Genomic DNA, 23,580 nt, shown 5'->3' with positions numbered 1-23,580 from the left:
CACTGATACCCTCAATGGGTGCCTGACATAGACAAACAACTGATGCCAGAGCCGTGGATTAAAACTCAATGTGAAAAAATGCATAATAGTGTTCTATGGAAAGATGTCCTGTCTTGGAAATAGGCAAATTGATAAATCACCCCATAAAGTAGACTAAGTGGTCAGGGATCTGGGAACACTTGTTGACAGTAGCCTGACCTTTCACCACCATATGTCTAATGTGGTGAGAAAATCCTTCTATACTGCACAACTTATAAGTAAGGACATAGCTTCCAGGTTCAAAGAAGTCATTGTTCTGCTGTGCTTGGTTCTCAATAGATCAGTCGTCAAGTCAGTTGCAACAGCTTGAGAGACCACAAAGGTTCCTCACAAAAAGATTACAGGGAGTAAGCAACAAGTCCTGTCCTGACATTTTCAAAGTCCTATGACTGTACTTGGTCTCCCAAAAACTGCTATGTGGTGCTCTATGCCTAGCTTACAAGACCTCCTCTGATCCTACACTGATTGATGCACATTCACACAAAAAAATATAGCATCAGAAGTTCCCAATTTAGGGATGTAAACCTTATCTGTGACATAAATAAGACATGTTGGGGGGAGAGTTCTATATGTTAGAGATTTTCTGGAACAGGCTTCCCATCCATATGAAGCAAAACTCATCATTAACCCTGTTCAAACATATCTTGGGCCAAAGGATGGGGAATTCAAATTTACTCCTGGTTTGGCACTTATGTCTGTAATTGACATTGAGCAACCTGTGAACGCTTGGTGTGTACAAATCTATATCATAACTATAAAATTCCTTTGTGTATTGACATGTCCTTAATTTTTTTTTTAATTTGGGGTAAGCTTTGCTAAGTTTAAAATGGGTTTTACAAAGATAACCTATTAACCACCTATGAAGCTATAATAATGATGTTTTAAAGTGTCAAGCCTGTATAAAACAGTTTTGATGGTACGTATATAGTAAGTTCCTTAATGAATCTCATTGTGGAACTGAATATAATGATTTTATTAAGAAACTGCCTCTGTTGCTGCAAACATGACAAAATAAAACTGCTACACTAACATAAAGCTTTGCCCATGTTAAATACATTCAGAGAGTCTATTTTCATTTTTTTTTTATTAATGTAATGAAATGTTTTTAAAAAAGAATAAAAAACTTTGCACATCTACAAAACAAACAGCATCAGAAGCAATAGATTAAAAGACCTAAATTTTGCTTGCGACATAAATAGGACATGTTGGAGAGGCAGTTATGTTTCTCAGAAAGTTCCCATTCTCTGGAAAAGGCTCCCCGTCCATGTGAAGCAGAGTTCTTCCGTATCCCTTTTAAGCACAACTTGGACCAATGGATGGGTAATTGGAAATTCACCCCTGGTCAGGGGCAGTCAGTAAATCACCACATATATAAGTCAAATTTGTGGATCACATTTGGGTTGCACAGCTAGGTTTCTAAGGGCCCTAATTGTCATTAGCTTAGTATACACCAATTAACCTATAAACCTAAGAAATTGTTTTTGAAGTGGCCTCCCTGCACCCCAAGTTGGGGACAAACACCCCTTACCTAAATATACTAACTCCACAATCACACTGCATTTGAAAAGCAAAAAGTCGGAAACTGATTTCTCATGAACAGGAAGACCACTGCAAATTATGCAAGTTTATCATTTTGACAAAGTTCATTTAGACAAGTGAGATCAAAAGATAACCATTCAAGCAGATGTTGACAGAGTACAGCACAAACTTCTAAAAAAACTTCTGTTGTCTTAACTATATATATATATATATATATATATATATGTATATATATACAGTTTACATAAACTGGTGGTGTTTCAAAGCAATGGTTGATTTTTGGACGATAAGGCAGGTATGAGTTTATAAATCTTACCTTCAACTACTAACTTTTTTCTACCATGCCATTTCAGGAATGGTCAGTTGTATAACTGCTGCTCAGTGTGTCTTAAACCTGAATATAATGTTATGTATATATAACTTTGAAAATAATGTTATGTTTTGTAAAGTGTTTTATAATAAGTTAGTACTATATGTGCTAAATGCCGGTGTTGCTTATGACTGTAATCTGCTTGAAACTAGCATTTACTGAATGTTCAATGTGTATTATTATCTTGGAGCTTTTCTCCCCGGGCCTCAGCTGAAAATGGACATATATCCAGTCGGACTGCCCCGGTCAACAAATGTAAAATAAATAAATAAATAAATAAAAATAAATCATAAATTTGTGATAAGCAGTTCCATAATGGTATAAGAAATTGAAAATTGTATCAGAGGCTATCACTAGATGTACTGTTAAAAAAAGTATGAAAATAAACAAAAATTAAATGATAATAAGCTTTTTACTTCTGACACCTTTATGCCTTTTTCTGATCCTTACAGGATTTTGTGGATAAGAAGTTGATGATAACTGCTGAGAAGGGAGACTGTGGCAATAAAGGGGCAGCTAATTGCCTCCATGCTGTCAGTATCACCATTTATAAGACCACCGTTAGACTCCGAACAACAGGTAATACCTCTATTTTCACATAATAATTCAATACATCTTGTTATGGGAATTGAGTCTTTCATTTTGCTTACTTATACTGAAATGTGTGTGCCTGTCAGCTTTCCTTAATTGCCATAAATAACAATACAGAGCTGCTCACCAAAAAGACATTGCTGTGTAACAGAGATGGCACAAAGGAACTGTTACACAGCATTCATTGGCTGGAAGCTCCATAGTCATTGAATAAATTGGTTGCTTGGTTCATACCACTCAAAATTTATTTGTCTTTCCACATCAGCTTAATCAAATCAAAGTACCCAAATTTTATTACTCTGAAATATCTACTACTATATTGTAATTCAGCTTATGTTTATCCAGTGTATGTTAATGTAGGTTCATCATAGTATTATATGATCTGAATTATATTCATGAACTTTACTGAAAAAATATTTTTAACCCTATGCCTCTTTACTGCAATTAGTACGCTATGTTATTTTTATTCTGTATATTAATGTATGACATTGTATCATTTTTTGTGTGGAGCTTTTCTTCCTGGACCTAGGATGAAAATATTTTTTTTTGCCAATCAGACTTTCTTGGTCAAGAAATGTAAAGAACTAACTACTTACATAGCTTGCCAATGTGAAAGGAGATTTCTTGACTTTTTTATAATCCCCATTTTTGCTAATAAGAGGAGGTGCATGACATATACTGTGGATTGCAAAGTTTTGTAGGATTCCAGGCTATTATTATTGTTTTTTTTCTGTCCTGGTAATGCTGATTACAATTGTTTGCTTCTTAATTTTTGTTATACTGTATTTTCTGTTTACTTACTTGGCAAGGTGTGTTTTGAGTTATTCGGTTATGTCTGTAATCAGAAGGGTGGCCAAGTTATTTGGGGTAAAGCTGTTTTCTGTGTGTCATATTGTTTATTCCCTTTGTGGGTTCCTTGACTAAAGAAAACCAGAGGACTGATGCTTTTTATATTGTTCACTGCTGCAGTAGCCTTAGCTATATGAGTTATATCCTGCAATAGGCAGATATGCTGAAATGGACAATAAATGAACTTTGAGAGAGGACTAAGAAAGGCCATGGGATAGTATTTCACACAAATATTGTAAAACCAGTGAACAAATAGCATTGAATGGGTGCTGATTATGTTGTTGACACCAACTAGAAAACATTTTCCATTTGCTAATATATGATTTTCTATTAGTTGGCTTTCTTGCCTGAATTAGTACCTGCTGCAGGTCCTCAGAAAAGGGGTGCCTAAAAGAATATCATCCAGGTAGTTAAATGAAGATGATTGATGTCTGGATGCATTAAACACCCCTGTTCTTGTTTGAGTATATCCAAAGAAGCTTATGGTAATTGCCCACGGCTGTTTCTGAAAGAAGGGAAAATCATAGTTGCCTGGTCCAAAAGGGAGTCACCACAGTGATCTTGGAGGATTCCTTCTGAATCTTCAGAAGTACTCTGGGTATTAGTGGAAAGGCAGGAAAGGCATATAGGAACATTCCTGCCCAAAGAAAAGATATCTGTGTTCCAGGCCTTCATGCATGGAGTCCCAGAACAGAATTTTGCCAGTTGACTGTTCAGGAGACAAAGAGGTCTACTTGAGGAACTCCCCACAGATGGATGAAATATAGTTTCCATTCATGACAGTCTGCCTTGGTCCTGCTGAGATTGTCTGCCACACAATTTTATTCGGACAGAATGCAGGATGCCTGTAAAGTGAGACTGTGCTGTGAAGCTATATTGTAAGCTAACACAGCTAGTCTGCAAAGGGTGGATGATCTGGTTCCCCATGCTTGTTGATGTACCACATGGCTGTGATATTTTCTGTAACCACTTGGCGAGGTCCCAGGGACCAAAGATGGTTTAGAGGGTTGAGTGACTGGGTCTATATTACATCAACGAACGATTAAATGTTCGATTCTCTAAAGGTCGACCTTTAGAGATTGAATATTTAAATGTTCAAAGATGTAAAAAAAAAAAAAAAAAAAGAAATTAAAAAAAGTTAAAGAAAAGGGTTTTAGCAGGGGACAAGCCCCCCCCTGCACCTCCCCACATGGGGGGGCTGCGCTCCCCACACCCCCCGCTACTTAAATATACCAACTCTGAGATCGCACATCAGTGCACTACAGTGCGGAAATGGGAAATTTCCCGTTCCCTACACTGTAGCGCCATCTTGGAGTTGGTATATTTAAGTAGGGGGTGTGGGGGTGCAGGGGGTCTTGCCCCCCCTGCTTACACCCTTTGTTATTTGGTTTTGTCACTTCATTTTTTTTTTATTATTTTTAAACATTTTCAAACGATTAAATGTTCAATCTGTAAAGGTTGACCTTTACAGATTCGAACATTTAATCGTTCGTTCATCTAATATAGACCTGAGTGCCTTGATCAGGACAAGCATCTCCTTAATATTTGTATCTGTCCTTGGTGTCCCACACCCCCTGCACCTTTAATCCCTCCTGAAAGTGCTCTTCAGGCGAAGTCCAAAGTGTGTATGGTATTGACTGTTTTACAGTAGGGAATAAAAAGGGAGACCTGGATTTAAGGCTATCTGTTGTCTTCACCAAAAAAAAAAAAAAAAAACTCTTCTGATAAACTCCAGTATTGGGATGTGAAAAGATAACGAGTGTTGATGCTGGGACCAAATAGATTTAAGATACCACTGCATCTTTCTCATGTGGAATCTTGCCAGGTATAACATGAAAATCATAAATGCCATAAGACCCAAAATCTGGAGATATTGCCTCACAGTGACTGAAGACTAAGTGGAAAACCTTAGAAATAGATCTAAATAAATATATATATTTTTTTCCTGTGGAAGAAACATTCTTTAAACTGAAGTGTCTAGTTAAGATCTCAGGAACACAGTCCTGTGTGAGTAAGTCAAAAAAGATTTTTGAGTGTTGTTGTCGAATTCCAGCTTGTGCACGAGATGTGTCACCCAAGAGAGAGAGAGAAGAAAGATTCCTGACATTTTGAAAAAGACTGCAAAGATAAGCAAGTCGTCTAAATACTGAAAAATATGGATACCCTGTAGCCTGCAATGAGCTATAACCGGAGCTAGATACTTTGGTGCAATGGTGAGTACAAAGGGTAAGACAGAGAACTGATAATGTGATCCAGATACACAAAACCTTAAGAAATGTCTGAAGTCTGAATGAATAGGGATGTGATGATAAGCATCTTTAAAGTCTAGTATTACCAAGAAACTTGAAAGAGAAAGAAGTGTTTGCAGGTTGTGAAGTGACATCATTTTGAATGTGGACACTGTCACAAACATGTTTAGGAAAGAAAAATTCAGAACTGGTTTCCAAACATTTTCTTTCTTTGGTACTAGGAACATCCTTGAATAAAGCCCCTTCCTCACCTGGGAAGGAGGAAGTGATTCTAGCATTCCTTGGGGCAGCATGTGATGAAGAGCAGGTGGAAACAAAAGAGTCTGGTCTGCAGGATGGGGAATGACCTCCTGGAAAGGAGGAATTGCCTCCCACTGCCATCTATAATGCTGATGAATGATTTTAGAACCTATTTGTCTGAACTAACCTGTTGCTAAAGAGAAAAATGGAAATTTAGACCTTCTGGAAGAGAAAAGGGACCAGGGTGGGAGGGCTCAGAAGGTCTCTTGAATAGTCATTCAGACTTGTTGCAATGTCCTTGGTTTGGGATGTGCATGTGTGAGACTTATTTCTGAAACCTCATTGCCACTTCTTTGTCAATGTCTGTTTACCCGAATTCTGTTGAGACTGTTTATTGTTTTTTTTTTTTTGCTAAATGTGGATGAGGAGAAAATAAAATCCCTTGTATAAATTGGAGGGAGGGCTGAACATTTTTAGAGATTCCCTGGATCAGCCTGCCACTTTCATCATACTTTTTGATGACCTCTATCCAAGTGAGAATTTAAATCTCATTTTATATAATCTGGAAGATTCTGGGAATGCAGCCAATCAAACCTCCTTAAAACAGTACCAGTAACCATAGCCCTGGAAGGAGTATCAACAGAGTCATTTACACATTGTAAACAAAGAGTAGTGACCTGTGAAATAGAAGGAACTAAGTTATTTAAAGCAGATTTTTCTTCACAAGAAGAAACTGTAGATAAAACATTTCTCATACTTTCACAATATGTTAGAACATACTTTAACATATGAGTCTGACAATTTAAAATTTTGAAAATCAAAGCTGCAGAAGAATACACTTTTCCCCATACCCATCAATAATTTTCCCATCCTTATTAGAAAGAGTAGGATTGAAGTTAACTAAGTGCTTAGCAGCATTGGAGTCAGCTAAGACTATAACTGTTAAAGCCATGTTTGGGAACAGTGTATAAAAAGCAAGACACAACATCTTCTAAAGCAGACAAAACAGGAGGAATGGGTATAGATTCTGGAAAATCCTTCTTTAACAACTTAAACCACAGAGTTCTCCTCCATGAAAACACTGGGACATTCTAGCATTAGTCTCTGAGAAAGAGAAACTCCCAGGGAGAATCAGAAACTAAGTTCCTTCATTCTCTTCTGAGACTAAATCAGAAATCGGAGGACAAAACCCAGAATCTGTCACTGCATCTTCCTGTTCAGATTCAAAATCTTGAATCTCTTCAGGAAAAGAGGCATCTCACTTTCTTTTATCCAAAACTACTCCACAAGAAGGCTCAGTAGCCTGAATTAAACCCTGAGCCAGTCTCAGTAAACTTCTACTAGCCAAATACATTTAAAGAGGAGTAGATACATTTTTTGTTTTTTGTTTTTTCTCTTTTTGACAGGAAAAGTGAAGCCAGCCTTGTTACTAATGGCAGGTGCTGCTTCCACATGGATGGGCATAGTATTCTAACACAACAGGGAAACCGTCCCTGTTCTATCTCCCAGAACTGACAAAAGTGGCTCTCTCTTGCCCACTGAGGGGATTCCAGCAGCTACAGAGGTCTTGGCTAACCCGAGGTCCATATTTATTATTTATTTTGTTTATTTTACATTTGTTTACCGGGTTAGTCCGACTGGATACATATCCCTTTTCAGCAGAGATCCGGGGAGAAAAGCTCCACATATGAAAAGAAACAATAAACACTACATAAAACAACATAAGCAGCAATAATAGTATACAGAGTTCAGAGGTACTTATTAACAAATACACTATATTCAATATTCAATACCACAAATACATGATGAGTAAATACCCAGATATACAGGTAGGTAATAAGTAATGAGGTTTGAGCTTAAGATACCAGGGAGAAGGATATAAGATCTTTCATAGGTCAATTCTATGGTTATACGAGGGGGGCAGTCTATGAGGGACAAACGTGTTTGGAGAATAGGTTAAAGGGATCTAGAGCGATTTAAGGTGGAGAGTCCTTTAGATAATTGTGTGTGAGTGGTAGGGAGTTATATGGTCAGCCAGGATTGTAACAAGGGCATAGCCAGTGGAACTTAAGTAGAGACTTGAGACTAGTTTTAAACTGGCTGAGGGAAGTTATCAGTCTTAGGTTATTAGGAAGGGAATTCCAGAGCCTTCCAATAGAATTTGCGTAGATAGCATCACCTCCTGAGTTATTTGATTTCATGGTATGTACCAGGACACTTTTAGAAGATCGAAGGCAGTTAAGGTTGGAGTAGGGGGTCAGGAGTTTGTTCAGAGAGGGGTTTTTTTCTGGTTCCTTAATTATTTTAAATGCTTCCATAAGTTGGTTGAATTTAAGAAGGTTAGGTAATTCTAACCATTCAAGTTTCTTTAGGTTGTGGCAGTGATGAGTACGGTAAGGTGAGCCAGTGACAAATCTAGCGATATGGTTATAGACAACTGACAGTTTGTTGAGCTCATTTGTATTGAGGAAGGATAGGACAGGGGAGGCATACAGAAGGGTGGAGAGAAGATGTGACCATGCTATAGTTAGTTTGGTATTCGGAGTAAGAAAGTTCTTGATTCTGTACAAGGAACCTAGTTTCTTGTTTACTGTTTTAATCGTTTGACTAATGTGAACATCGAATTTGAGCTTGTGGTCAATAGTAACACCTAGTAGTTTGGTGTTGGTGACAGGCTCTATGATGGTACCGTTGTTGGATTGAACATGAAAGATCATATTATTAGAATGTGGTAGATATAGGCCTAAGGGGGTTCCAGAAGTGGGGAAGATAAGAAGTAGCTTAGTTTTTATGGGATTTAGGATGAGTTTCCGTTCAGAAAACCATTTTTCAACTGCCGCAAAACAGTGTTGGGTGACTACTTGGAGATTATGGAGAGAGACATCAGAACAGATCAGGGTGGAGTCATCTGCATATTGAATGCAGGTGGCATTGGGGATGACTGAGTGTAGGTCGTTTATGAATACAGAGAAGAGAAGGGGGCCAAGTATAGAGCCTTGGGGAACTCCAATGGTATTTGGTAGCAAGTGAGATAGTGTGCTTTGCCACTGGACTGCTTGTTGTCTACCAGAAAGGTAAGCATTAAACCAACGTAGGGCTAGGTTATCGAGGTGAAGGGTTTTAAGGGTGTGGAGCAATAGTTGGTGATTGACCATGTCAAAGGCTTTTGACAAGTCAAGAAAGAGAGCAGAAGTGATTAATTTATTGTTCCAATTGTTGTTAACTGAATCAACAAAGGAAAGGAGGGCAGTGGTAGTACTATGATGAGGGCGAAACCCATGTTGAGTTATTGACAGAAGATTATTTAGGGTAAGGTAGTGTAGGAGTTGCTTGTGAGCACACCTTTCCATAATTTTTGCTATAGGTGACATATTGGCTGTAGGTGCTATGCTTGAGGGATCTGGGGTAAAAGATGAGTGGTCTGAGGCATAACAAATGGCCACAGCAGAGTTGCCTACCTGCAGCTGAGAAAAATTTCTAGAGTACTGTGATGGCACAGGCTGTTTGCTTAATGTCTTTTTGTGACTAGAAGAAGGACTGTGACCATAGGACTGACCATCTGTTCTATGGTCAAGCCGAAAATGGTGCCTCTTTTATGGGGAGGACAAGCAATTGATGCTGGTAAAACTACCAGGCCACAAAAGTTACTCTTTTGTCAGAAAAATGCAGTAAAAAGCACTTTCACAATCTGTGGCAGCCCCATGATGGGAAAGTCAACTTAATTTCTCCACAGGAAATGTCTTACCAGTTAGTTAACATTACTTTTAACTGACAGAAAAAAAAAACGAGTGCTCTGTTTAAAAGTATGTTACAGTCTTGAGGTAGCCCACTAAAACACAACACTCCTGGCTTTAATATAACTTTCCTGAAGGAGAAAGTAATAAAATATCAATAAATATAAGAAAATGGAGTTTTTTTTCTCCTAAGGGACCTTATCTGTCCAGCAAAGGAAAGCACAAGTCAACCATCGATTCTTGAAAGCCTAAGAGGAGTGTACTCTTCAGCAGCAGGAAAGGTCTAAAGGGCTTTGTACCCAACTTGTCTTTTAGTCAGCTAAGCTTGAGTTGCTTGACATTTGGGTGCATGGAATGTGCCCAAAAGCTTTGGAAGGATATAATCCATATAGCTAAGGCTACTGCATCAATGTTCATTCAAACATCTGCTGTTATGGTAAGTTCAACTGCTACAACTGTATTTTCCCATTCCATTCAGTTCTGTTTCAGGTGACATTACTTGCTCTTAACACATTTATCACCCACTTGAGGAAGTTTGCCTGTCTCTTTTTGGGTACCACTGCAGAATCAGAAATGGGTATGCATTATGGCTGCTGGTGATTCATATTATATTTTAGGCCAGCTGACTAAAACCATGAGGATTGCCAATGGTGAGGAAACAAAGAATTTGTATAAATTTGGGCATCCACCACAGATCTTTTGCCTTCCACTCCAGCTTCAGCACTAGCATGTAATTCTGCATTTCCTTTCTTCCTCAACTTTTGCTCCCTCTACAGCATATTTTATCACATCTTGAATTTGCATTGCGAAGCTAACCATTACTTGTCTCTCCCAGTTTTTTTTCTTCTGTATATTAAATCTAGCTAATATTACAATGCATTCTTTGTACAGTGCAGTGCATCTCGTGTTTCTACTATTAAAGTTCATAGAAAGCAAGAATTAGTCATCACTGAATGTGGATCTGATTCTGATGCTTTTCGTTCTTGAAAAGTGATAGGGATATATTTCTTGTGGATGAACTACCTCTCAACACTAGCGGAATCGAATTTGCAATGTTAATGACATGTTTATGTTATGTGTGAAACAATAATGCCTTTTTCTACAAAACATCCTCTAGTTGATTGCTCCATTCCCATTGACATCGTACAGCACTTGACATCTCATTACCATCTTCCGTTTCTGGATTAGTTTGTTTTCTTTTCCTGTTGTAACCCTTGGATTCTGTTCTCATCCGTGATGCTTTCCTCCCTGAGAGCAAGTCAAGGGTTTCTGCTTATATTTAATTTTCAGGACCAACTTACCTTATATATTTATACACAGCTGTTCCTGGTTGTATACCCTGCAGCTAATGTAAGCTCATAGGTTCATAGGTGTGTACTAGGCTAATGGCCCTGGAGCCTTTACAAGCCTAGCCCATAGGATTACCCTGGCATCGTGCCACCCAACCTTAGTTCCCAGTGCCTCTGTCGAGTAAAGCCACTGGAGTGATCCCTGGGGTGAATTTTCTATTTCCTATCCACTCATCAAGATTTCTCTTGAAGAGGGCCAGTGAGATGCTCTGCTTGATATGTATGGGAAGTCTATTCCACAGCATGGGCAGTCTCTGGGTTATGAACCTGTCCCTCCAGCATGTTTTGTTGATTGTGGTCAGCTTGATTCTCAGAAATGTTTCTCTCTTGTAACATTCAACAGCTCTTCACTGAATTCTCATTTGCTTTTCATCGTCTTACCTTTCTGCATATGGAAATAACATCTACTTTTAAAAGGCCATTAGCCTCTTCACCATTTTGAGAGCTCATGCATGTCATTTGCTCTTCACTTTGCTAGTTTTTGCATCTTTCAGATTGTACTTACATTTTCAGATTTTGGGGAATGCAGATTTTATAATCACTTTCCTGAGTACCACTAACATGTCCTGTACAATAAAAGAACACAAGTAATACTAGACAAAAATGCTTACAAAGTAAACAATTGCATTTATATTATATAAGGGCCATTACCTTGTAAACAAAGGTAGCATTCTAATTATATAAACCAATACATTTACATAGGCTCACCAGGTCATAGAAGAATGAGGTAATGGTTATGTTAGTGGACATAATGTGGGAAATAGGAAGCTGCTCAGGACAGGTAAAATGGTCAATAAAAAGTGATCATGACACATAGCAGAAGTTTTTTTCAATTAATTCTGTCTGTAAGAAACAAATTTGAAGACTTGGAAAACAAAGGAACACAGAGGCTAGTTTGTTGTGTAGTGAATCAAGAAGCACTTTATGCCACAGGGAGTTGGAAAGGTGCCATTCTAAAGGTAAGCAGATACAGAACATAATATGCAATGCTACAGTTGTACACTTTGGAAAAATATGCAGAAAGACTAAGAAGATAACATTGCGGGGCAAAATGTAAATGAGAGGTACCAAAGCCTGAAACATATATATTTTTTTTGTAATCTAGGTAAAATTTGACATTACTGTAAGTGGACTGGAAATGCTGAAGTAATGGTCTTGTTTCATATGGTTTAAGCACTAAACACTTAAAAACAAGCATTTGTTTAACAATCTGTTGGGCAAATCCAGTGACTAAAATCTCCTGTTGTTACTGTTTTCCAGGTGACGTTACAGTAAATGGACAGGAAGTTACTCTTCCTTTTATTAATGCTGACTTGTCAGTCAGAAAAGCATCCTCCTCCTTCCTGCTCATTCAGACGTTTGGTGTTAATTTTCTGTGGGGGCTGGAGGTGACTGTAGCCTACATCACTCTGCAGCCAGTTTTTGCAAACAAGGTAAGAACATGTGAATTATGAACAAAAGAATTGTGTATTTCACACATAAAGAAATTCTGTTGTCAATTCAGACTCTCTCTCTGTCTCTCTATCATCCAAACTAGTTGTACATTGCTAAGCAGGTGAACTTAATGGTTATTTAGGAAAAAGACTCAGAACAAACACACAAAACTTACACTCCAACACACACTCAAACACACACACACACACACACACACACACACACACACACACACACACACACACACACACACACACACACACAAGCACACACATTTACAGTATCTGGCAGTGCCAAAAGCTGGTTTGTACTGGATGCTGGAGCTGAACTGTAGCCATAGTGACTAAAGATAAAGTGAAAGAAAGCATGAAGCTCCTGGCCAGTAGAAATTAAACAGTAACCCTTCAGTGTATTCAAAATATTACTTTACAGAAGGCTTATTAGTGATGAGCAATATATTTATACATATATATATATATATATATATATATATATATATATATATATATACACCTGCCTATGTGTATGATCTTCATACCTCTTTAAGTGCTATGATTTAGACATAGTACTATGATTTAGCCTTGCATCTGGATTTATTGATGTTCATCATATAGTCAACCTGTTTATGGGTTACGCTTATGTTTATGGGTACATACCTTATTAAATAAGTAAACTAAGCATATGCAAAAAGTCCCTATCATTAACTAAATGGGATCTAATATATAAATACAATCTATTGTGAAATATAAGAAACTGTTCCTCTTTCTGACCCTCAGGTATGATTTTAACAGTAAGTACTATGATTTTTAATGCTGTAAGGTTAAGAGCTATGGTGATCATTTTTCACATGGAGCTTTTGTTGCTGTTCTCAGAGGAGGACTACACAAATGCCACAGAGTTTGGACCAGAAGACACTGATAAAAAAATAAATAAATAATAATAATAATGTGCAACACCTTCAGGACAGATTGGTGCAAAGAGCTCAAAGGGGCATTAACATTTAATCAACTTAAGATTATTAATACAATAGACTAACATGGTGGAGCAATTCAAAAAATAGTTCTATCATACTTTTGGGGGTGTTAATCAAAAATAGCGTCTTACATCTTTTGACTTTTTTTTGGTGGAGTACACAAATTTATTCATATGTCAGGAGTGAAGCTGTTAGCACCACAGAGGGTAAGTATTGCAAAGCCATCTGTGTGTGTGGGAGATGAGAGAGCATGCGTGTGTGTGTGTTTGTGTGTTTGTGTGTGTGTGTGTGTGTGTGTGTGTGTGTGTGTGTGTGTGTGTGTGTGTGTGTGTGTGTGTGTGTGAGAGAGAGACTGGGTTTGCATGCTAGTACATGCCTGTGCACCTGTGGTATGTGGGTTGTTGGAGGAACACCAGAGCATTTACCTCCAACTTCACTAATCATGTAGCTGAGTAGCTGTTATAATAATCTTGAGACTAAGTAAAACTGCACTTTAAGGGCAAAAGTTATATGCAGTGACAAGATGAAGTATGGCTGTTAAAAAAAGGTTTATGTAATCTGATAAAATCTTGTTAAAAGGCATTTTTTTAATTTAAATGCTATTTACTGCAATAAATTATAAACATGAAAGAAAGCCAGACCAGGTGAAAGTTGCACTCAACAGAGATGTCCAGGTGAGATTAATAAACAACCATATTCTTTTCTAATAGGGCAGCACACTGGCACAGCAAGTAGTGTTGTTGCCCCACAGCAAGTTCTCTGGTTTTATTTACAGCTGGGGTGTCTTCTGTGTAGAGTCTGCAGGTCCTCACTATGTTCACATGGGTTTTCCCCTGGGTGCTTCAGTTTCCCCCATGTTGCCAAGATATGCAACAGGTAGATTGAGCATTCTAAATTGGCAGTAGCTATAAGTGTGTATGTGTGGTATAAAAGAACAACCACAGCAGGGCTAGCCACCCAGCAGTGTGAACACTGGCAATAGACGATTGTCACTGCTGATGTGACACTCCGATCCCATGTGCAAAAATGGGAAAAAAGGGGTTGTGGATGAACAGATTCTTTATGTTATATTTGAAATGTAATTACAGTTTTTTATTAGTCAGATGGATATTCAGGGACTTCAGGAATTTTAGGTAGGAAAAAAGAAATCTAAATAAAACAGGAGGATAATAGAACTGAATATGCTTAACACCATAAAGTTGATAAGTGATATCTTAAAAGCAGATGGAGGTAGTCTTGTGATATAATAACTGCTTATGTTGTTTGCATCTTGTGAAATAATATCTTTTTGTTTAAATTTCTGCAAAGAATTATGTAGTTTATAAAACAGATATTGTTGGGTGAGTAATTAGTCTATAAAACATATGCATACTGATGGTTCATTAAATATAATCAATCCTTTAGAGATTTTTTATGATATTTTTTCAAAACTTAACCATAAAAGACTAAGAAGTTGATGTCACCATAGCGCTTGCCTGGGTAATTTAATAAAGTGGTCATTATATGTCTGCAACAATGGATATAATACCATATTTTGTTTTTAATGGTTCATATAATACTTCTGTTGCTAATATGTTGCTGGAAATGTGTTGTTTGCCCTAAAATATCCCTAACTATTAGGATAGCACAAAGCAAGTGAAGTGGAGATTGTAAATTTGTAAAGCACCTTGCCTGCACTGACAGCAAAGACCTCCTAAGGATTACTTTTGAGGTCAAGAAGCAACACCTGACTAGTACTATAGAGCTTTACATAAGGCAGTCTCTCAGTTTAATTTCTCCAAACCTTTTAGTTTTTTTATGCCATGAAAGAAATGGATCCTATTCCTAAGTCAATATATGATTAAAGTTCATGAAATTAGTATTGATTCAATCTTTGCTGTTAGCCAAAAGTGCTCTTCGCAGCACCTGCAGTGTGCCCATAATAGGTTCCTTCTGCAATTCATATGGAGGTGCATGTATCGTTAGCATATCTAAATACAAATACTACTTCCACATTGCCTTAATTTCTTCCTGCAAATCTTGATATTTTGTGACTTTGTGTCTCTCTGTATGCAAGACGCTGTAATCACTGAGTGCAGCAGTTTCATTGATGCTACTTTGGTCTTCTTTTCATTGACTGCTATATCTGTTTTTGTCTTCTTTTCATTGACTACCATGCCTATTTTTCTCATATCTGTTTTTGAACTGTTGGTAATGGGTGATCCCATGTGATATAAACTTCATCTTTTTCTATAATGCTTTGTGTCATGTTTCCAGTGCTTCTTAGCTACTTCAGTGTTATAATGTTTGCATAATGGCTAATGCAACAGTCTTGCCACTTTATTACGCCTTTCACTATACAGACCCTCTGCCATTAGTGTATCACACCCAACAACAAAATGTGCGACCATTTCGAATTCTGTTTTACAAAACCTGCATTTGTCTCTTTGTAAACCAACTTGTATGTAGTCCACTATCCTGGGCCACCAAATATTAACCTTTTTTCTTTTGGTTTAAAGTCATCTCTCCGTAACCATCAGTTTCTAATCAACATGAGTTTGTTCCTGGAGTTTTCTGTATTTGCAACTATATTTATGCCTTTTCCATATTTCTTGCCTTCTCATCTGATCCTTCACCTTATATTATTTATTTTGTTCTTTTGGCACATTCATCTGCCTGATGTTTGTCTGCTTCTGGTTTTGTTTCCATTCTGGCTTGACATTGATATGCTTCTTCTAAACGAAGCTGGGAAGTAATCTTAGACTTGTTCTCCTCATGTTTTAAGACTTTCACTATGTTTGGCTCTTGTGAGGTCAGCACGTATGTATGTAGTCCTACGACTGCAGATCTGTACATGTAATCAGTTTTGAGGAGGCCCACACCTCCTCCAGAATGCGGACTATATAACCTTGGTATGCAATGATTTTTATAAATCATTTGATAAGCATGAAATATTTTCTTGTTTTCCTGTCAGGCTGATCCAATGCCTTTTGGGACCAGTCAGTCATCCCAAAACTCTTAAGTTAGGACAGGAAGAGCAAATTGTTTTACAGCTTGGACTTCGTTCAAAGGTTCATATGTAGGTACTAGGCTATTGGCCCTAGGGCTTATATAAACCTAGCCAAACAGTACCCTGGCTTTTGCCACCCAAGAAAATTATTTCCTGTGCCCCTGTGCCTATCTGTTCCTAGATATCAGGGCTATGTTCAGTATTCATTTTAGTCTTTTAAATTATTCTTTACTAAGTTTTGTTCTCATTTGTTCATATTTTATTGTTGATCCTTCCTAAATTCCCAAATATTTATGTGCTGCCTCCTGTTCACATTCCTTTATATCACATCCCTGTGCCATACTGATATTTTCTTGGTGCTGTAGCTTTCCTGCTTTTGCACATTTATCGAAACCTAATGACATTCTTATATCATCTGAGAAAGCTTTGATCACTTGCAGTTGTCCTTTCAGTTCCTCATCTGATGAACTATGCAGTTTTAAATCACCCACAAAAAGAAGAAGAGAAGTCTTTATACTTTGTTGTTTTCTGGGAGCAGAATTGTAACAATAACCTAATGTGGTAAGTAGACAGCTTAATGGGTTAAGGCAAGGCAAAAGAGTAGTAGTGACAAAGTGTCACCCTGGAATATTCTCCTTTGAATTTTTATTCCTGGGCTAATAATTTGTCCTTTATCATGGCTTAGCTGCAGAGTGGTATGCCACTGTAATGTAATCAAACAATGTTGTATCTTGTACATCTCTAAGCACTCCTTTATCTATGAATGTGGGATGCTGTCAAATGCTTTGTTGTAGTCTCTCCATACCATACTTATATTCTTCCCATGTAGAATAGTGTGTGTGTTTGTACCTTTAAGAAGCATTTCAAGGACAGCACATGCATATAAATAGCAAGCACGTGATAGATTCAGTGTCATTTTGAGAGTGCAGCCAGAGATTGAGCATGTATGAGTGTGGTAGCTAGTTTGTTTATAAGTGTATCTAAGTTAAATTTATTAATCTTCAATCCTGATGTGTTTGTACATAATAAAGCTGCTTTAACAGAACCCACAGAAGTCATCTGTTTTATCCTGACCAGACGAGCGACATGATGTCAAAACTGGGATTCCAGAGACTGCTATTCAGAGCTATGAGGTGCAGCGTTAACAGTGAAGGTAAACTAAAAGAACTGAGTATAAAAAGGGACAGAAATGAACCAAAGGTAATGAAAACATGCACAAATTATTTATTTTATTAAAAATATAAAACAGAGCATTAGAAGGGCACAGAATGCATTATTAAGCAAGCGAGAAGCACAAAAATTTTATTAATTAAACGAAATGTTTGAAATTAAGATATTTGATAAAATGATTATCAGAAAAGGATATTAGGGGGTTGGAATTACCTATGAATTGCAAAATGAGCATGTTTAAAGTAAAATGTGCATGTTTAGAATAAAACGAGCACAAGGAAAGTAAAATGGGGCATGAAAAAAGATTAAATGAGTAAAACAAATATAATAAAGGGCAAAAAGAGCACATTAAACATAAATAAAGAAAAATTACTGTGTTTTGGCATAAACTACTGTTTTGCATTGATTGAAGCTATTCAGGGCATAACTAGAGATGTGAAGTTGTTCAATCTCGCCGTTCATTCTTACACATGGGTTCAGAGCTGATCCCTTGGCTCCGAGTCGGCTGCTTTCACAAGCTCAAGCTTTTAGAGCAGCTTGAGGCCAAGTCCCTATCCCATGATACTCTCTGTCTCACCTCAGATCTAGTTTGCCTCTTCAACAGATCGGAGGTCGAGAGAGAGCTTGGGCCAGTATTTCTAACTTTTACTTAGTTTGGATAGTTATCTTTAAAGTCCTATATATTAATAGTGTGTTTCTTGGCTAGTTAGCCTTAGTTTTTTGTTCAGGCTCTGTCCTTGCTGTTTTTTGACGAGTTTTTCATCCTTATAGAGCGGCTGCTCTTAGGCCTTCTTGGTCACGTTTTAGTTTTCACCCTATCCTGTTTTATAAGAAGTTTAGCAAATTTTAAAATTTAAAATTTAAAGTTGTATAGTTAAGAGTTTGATTAGATATATTAGTCTTTATAGCTTTAGCGTTTTGCTGTGTGTTTTGTTAGCTACTCCAATATTAGATTGGTCTCTTTTCTAGAGTGTTTATCTTTAGACAGATATATATATATATATATATATATATATATATATATATATACCTTTTTTGTCTCAGACTGAGTTTTATACTGTTTGCTAATATGGCTGATCATAAAGAAAAGCAAAAATCTGGATTTAAGAAATGCTATAAGTGTGGGCAGAAAATGTCTTTAACTGATCTGCATGTCAGTTGTGTGTACTGTTTGGGGGCAGTCCATCTTCAGGAGGACTGCTCCATTTATCACTCCTTTAGTAGTAGAGTATTACTGGAATGCAGAAGAAAACTGGTTGACAGGGGTTTGCTGAAACCAGATTTCCAGGAATTGTTGGATAAGGCCGACCAGACTTCAAAATCATCGAAAGGTTCAAAGTCATCTAAAGCTTCTTCGGAGCCGAAGTCTTCGGCTCCAAGCCTTGCTGAGAAGGTACGGTCGCCGTTCCGCAGTCTTCGGAACCAAGCACCGAGCTTGTGTTTTGGAGATGATCCTCGGTATTGGAGCCAGTCTCCGAAACTTTGAAATCACCCATTTTGCAGTCAGTGGCTTCTTCAATACCTTCTACTCATTCTTCGAGAACCCTCTCCAATGTGGATGTGGACCGAGTGGTTCAGAGGCTTCTCGAGAATCTGACAAAGCCAAATTATTATCGGCTTCAGCCCAACTGGTTTCGGAGCCAATGACTATTTTACCTGCTGTGTCTACTCCTCCTCTGAACTGAGCCGGGCCTTCGGAGCCGGGGGAGGTGGAACTGATGATTGTGGAACCTTCAGAGCCGAGGGAGGTGGAACTGATGATTGTGGAACCTTCGGAGCCGAGGCCTGCTCCAGTGCCATCAGCTCTGTCAACTCAGACTACTTCAGTGCCATTCGAGGAGTCTGGGAGCCGACACTCTCTGGTCGGCTCCAGGGGGGAGAGTCGAACCGATGGGTCAGTTCCGACCCTTTCCCTTGGAGCTTCGGCACGGATGAGCTCGGCTCCTTCCTCTGGGTTGTTGTCCACTGTGTCAGCGCCAGGGAGGCTGCCATCTTCTTTGGAACTGGCTACTTCCTCCCATCAGAGCAGTGGAGCCTTCGATGCTATGAGGATGGTTATGTCTTTCAAGACTCCTATGTCATCAGGGCCTTCCTCCTTCTCCCCTAAAGTGCCGCATTCTACCTCTACATCACAGGTCCCTGTAAAGCATCGAGACCCAGACCCTCAGGTAGCCCCATTGGGTGACCCATGTTCTACTGAGACCTCACTAGAAGCTCCCACTGATGAGGTTCCCAGGAAGAAGCTTTGCAAGAGGAGGCATTTAGACTCCCCACAGGAGTCTGTCACATCAGACACCGATTTAGAGGAGTCAGAAGGGTCCCCATGGTCCTCCTTTGCTGATATCCTTGAAGTCCTTAAGCAGAGGGGTGACTGGCAGTCCGTTATCCCTACTGATAATTAATCGGTGCTCCTGAAGGCCTTTGGGTCTCAACCCTCCACATCCTGGATGACTCCACCCTTCTATGAACTAGTGAAGTTGGTTGCTCGAAGGGCATGGGAGTCTCCTGATACTGTGGAACCTGTCCCTCGGAGGCCCACCAAATTTATTACATCACCCCAAGACAAAATGTTCCTTACCAAGGGAGTGCCGGTTGATGCCATGGTGGTGGCGGCAGCCACCAAGAAAGAGATGTCTGAAACCTCTTCTACTGTCCATCCTCCTAACAGAGATTCCAGGACTATGGACAGGTATGGGAAACGCATCTTTAGTTCAGCAACTTTTGCTATGCAATTGCTCAGCTATTTGACACATTTTACCCATCTTCAAAGAGATCTCCTAAAACAGCTTGGAGATGCTCTACAGTGTAGTACAACTGAAGGTTTTCCTGATAAGGTGACAGCCCAGCTCAATACCCTTAATTCCATAGTTAACTTGTCCATGCGGCTCATTTCTTATGCAGCCGATGGTTGAAGTTGGGCACTGGTTTCAGCAATAGCTCTTTGGAGACATTCCTGGATGCAGTTATGCTTCTTTGTGGAAGCCTTCAAGTCTTCCTTCACTAATACCCCATTTGATGGCTCGTCCCTTTTCTGGCCTAAAGTCAAGAAGACCCTCACTAGGTGTGAGCAAGATGGAAAGACTATCTGTCGTAGGAGTCTGTTTTTCCACCCCTACTAGACCATACACCAAAGGGCAAAAGGGAGGAAAAATGTGGTTCCAGAAGTCCCAAGGAGCTTTTCGGAACATACATAGCGAACCCCCCTCCAGGGGCAGAGGAGGGGGTAATAATGGAAGAAGCTGCCCAGGCGGCAGAGGGGTCCACAAAACCAGGGTGACAGGGATCAGTTCTTTGGCAAGCCCTATCAGCACTCCTGAAAGGAGGCCCGATTGTCCTACTCTGGAGGCAGTCAGGGGTCGCTTGTCTTTGTATCCAGACACCTGGCTAGAAATTACAAAAGATTATTGGGTACAAAGAGTTGTTACCAGAGGTTATGTCATTCCATTCTCAGAACCCCCACCTGTACGAAGGAAAATCCTAGAAGTTCCACCCAGTGTCAGCGATCAAGCAACCATCAAAATTCAAAGGCTGCAGGAAAAGAGAGTCATTCAGCCAGTCCCAGCAGACCAGATAGGATCTGGAATCTACTCCAGATTCTTTTTAGTTCCAAAGAAGACAGGGGACTGGAGGCCCATCTTGGACCTCAGCAGACTCAACACCTTTGTAAAGAAGGAGAAGTTACGGGTGGTCACGCTTCAATCGATTCTTCCGTTTCTAGGAATGGACAACTGGATGTGCTCTATAGATCTCAAGGATGAGTACTATCACATCAAAATGGCCAGACCATCCAGAGATCACTTGTGTTTCTGGCTGGGAGCCAGTCACTATCAGTTCTGAGTACTGCCCTTTGGTCTCACGACAGCCCCCAGAGTGTTTACCAATTGCATGGCAGTGGTTACAGCTCACCTGAGGCATCTGGGATTCCGAGTGTTTCTGTATCTGGATGACTGGCTCCTCACTGCCACCTCTAGGCATCAACTACTTCAGTCATGGGATCACACTCTCAGTCTGTGTTCTCAGTTAAGAATAACTATAAATTTCAACAAGTCTGCATTGTCACCATCGCAGTGTATCTCCTTTATTGGAGCAGACTTAGACACCACCATCGCCATGGTAAAATTGCCACTGGACAGAATAGTCACTCTCTGAAAACAGGTATCAGACATTCTGACGAGCAAAAAAGTACCAGCCTCTCAAGTGTTGAAACTACTAAGTACTATGGCAGCAACACCCATAGCAGTTCCTCTGGTGCATATGCACATGAGAATTCTTCAATGGTTACTCTTCACCCAGTGGTCTTACCAGCAACTTCCGATGTCATTCTTGATAATGATTACAGATTCATGCAGAAAGGATCTTCAATGGTGCCTGACCAGCCATCATGTAACAGTAGGTCGCCCATTTGTTCTTCCCCCGCTATCAGCCATGATGACCACGGATGTTTCTCTGATAGGGTGGGGGAGGGCTTTTTCAGGGAAGAATGACCCAAGGCACCTGGTCAGAGATAGAGTCACAGTTGCACATCAGTGTTCTGGAGTTGAGAGTGGTACTTTTGGCATTGCAGTATTTTCACGACTCTCTACCTCTGGGGACGACTGCGATCCAGACCGACAACATGTCTGTGGTCGGGTGTATCAACAAGCAAGGGGGAACCAAGTCTTACCCCTTATGTCGAGAGGCCCTGAGAGTTTGGCAGTGGGCTGTATCCACCGGGCACTTTCTGATAGCAATGCACATCCCGGGGAAATCCAACGTGATTGTGGACAAACTGAGCAGAGCCATTCTGATGTTGCACGAGTGGTCCCTCAAAGACGAAGTTGCAGAGATGATTTTCTGCAGATGGGGCCAGCCTTGCTGTGACCTGTTTGCATCCCTTATGAATGCCAAATGCAGAAGTTACTTTTCCCTGAACCCCCCACCAAGGGATAGCCCAAGGGATTCGCTCGTACACGATTGGCTCCTGGGACTCCTATATGCCTTTCCACCAATTCCCCTGATTCCGAAATTCTTGCAGAAAGCCAATGCCCTGGGGAGGACTGTAATTTTAATAGCCCCATTTTGGCCTCGACAGATTTGTTCCCCTTCCTTCGACTCTACCAACTAGAGGAACCTTGTATTCTGGACCCAGTTCCAGATCTACTGACGCATTCATCAGGGGCTCTTCATCCTTCTCTTCATTCCCTCAGATTGACAGCTTGGCTGCTCCAGTTTCCAACTTAGCCAGGCCACACAATTTCTCCTCAGAGGTACAGCATATCCTTCTATCCTCTCATAAAGCTTCCACCAGAAAGTTGTACACCAGCAAATGGAAGCAATTTGCTTTTTGTGCTTTGCAAAATAATATTGACCCATATGTCACCCCAGTTGCTAGCATTTTAGAATTCCTGACTAAGCTTTTTAATGAAGGTGCTGCAGCTGCCACCATCCGAGTTCAGTTGGCTGCAATCTCGAATTTTCACCTCAGATCTGAAGGTTCAAACCTGATGTCTCACAGATTATGTAGGGCCTTCTTAAAAGGTACCATACATCTTAGACCGTCATTTACACAACCTTTTACTCCCTGAAATCTGAATTTTGTGTTATCACGGATTATTCTTCCTCCCTTTGAGCCTGCATCATTCTGCCAATTAAAATTTCTCTCTTGGAAATCTATCTTCTTGGTAGCCATTACTTCAGCATGTAGAGTGTCCAAACTTCAGGCCCTATCTATCAGCCCCCCTTATTTGGTGTTTCACCCCGACACAGTGTCACTGAGGACTAACCCTTCCTTCCTTGCAAAGATATGTTTGGAAGCTAACCTGAATCAAACTATTGAACTCCCAACTTTCTTCAGTAACCATTCTAACAAGTTGGACTATATGTTGCATAAACTTGATGTTCACATGCAATTAAGATTCTATTTGGACAGAACAAAAGAATTTAGAAAATCAGAACAACTCTTTGCTTCCAGTATCCAAAGTTACTCTTTCCAAATGGTTAACTGATTGCATAAAATTCACATATTATTCAGTGAATCAACCATTAGGACATAGTGTGAAAGTGCACTTCACTAGG

At 39.4% G+C, this 23,580-nt stretch overlaps 1 protein-coding gene across 1 annotated transcript in view; it reads left to right on the top strand.

The window, feature by feature from the left end:
* The window catches only part of LOC122797804 (SCO-spondin-like), a 4,708,783-nt gene that overhangs the window by 482,613 nt on the left and 4,202,590 nt on the right, over positions 1-23,580 (top strand). Inside the window, exons 15-16 of the mRNA XM_044066325.1 lie at positions 2,401-2,527; positions 12,221-12,393. Coding sequence (XP_043922260.1) covers positions 2,401-2,527; positions 12,221-12,393 — 300 coding nt within the window. The remainder of the gene's footprint in view (positions 1-2,400; positions 2,528-12,220; positions 12,394-23,580) is intronic.

This window comes from Protopterus annectens, chromosome 3.part1 (genome assembly GCF_019279795.1).
Source record: "Protopterus annectens isolate FY-2018-M chromosome 3.part1, PAN1.0, whole genome shotgun sequence".
Taxonomy (NCBI): Eukaryota; Metazoa; Chordata; order Ceratodontiformes; family Protopteridae; genus Protopterus; species Protopterus annectens.
Note: the sequence above shows the minus strand (reverse complement) of the source record. Positions and strands in the feature narration are given on the sequence as shown.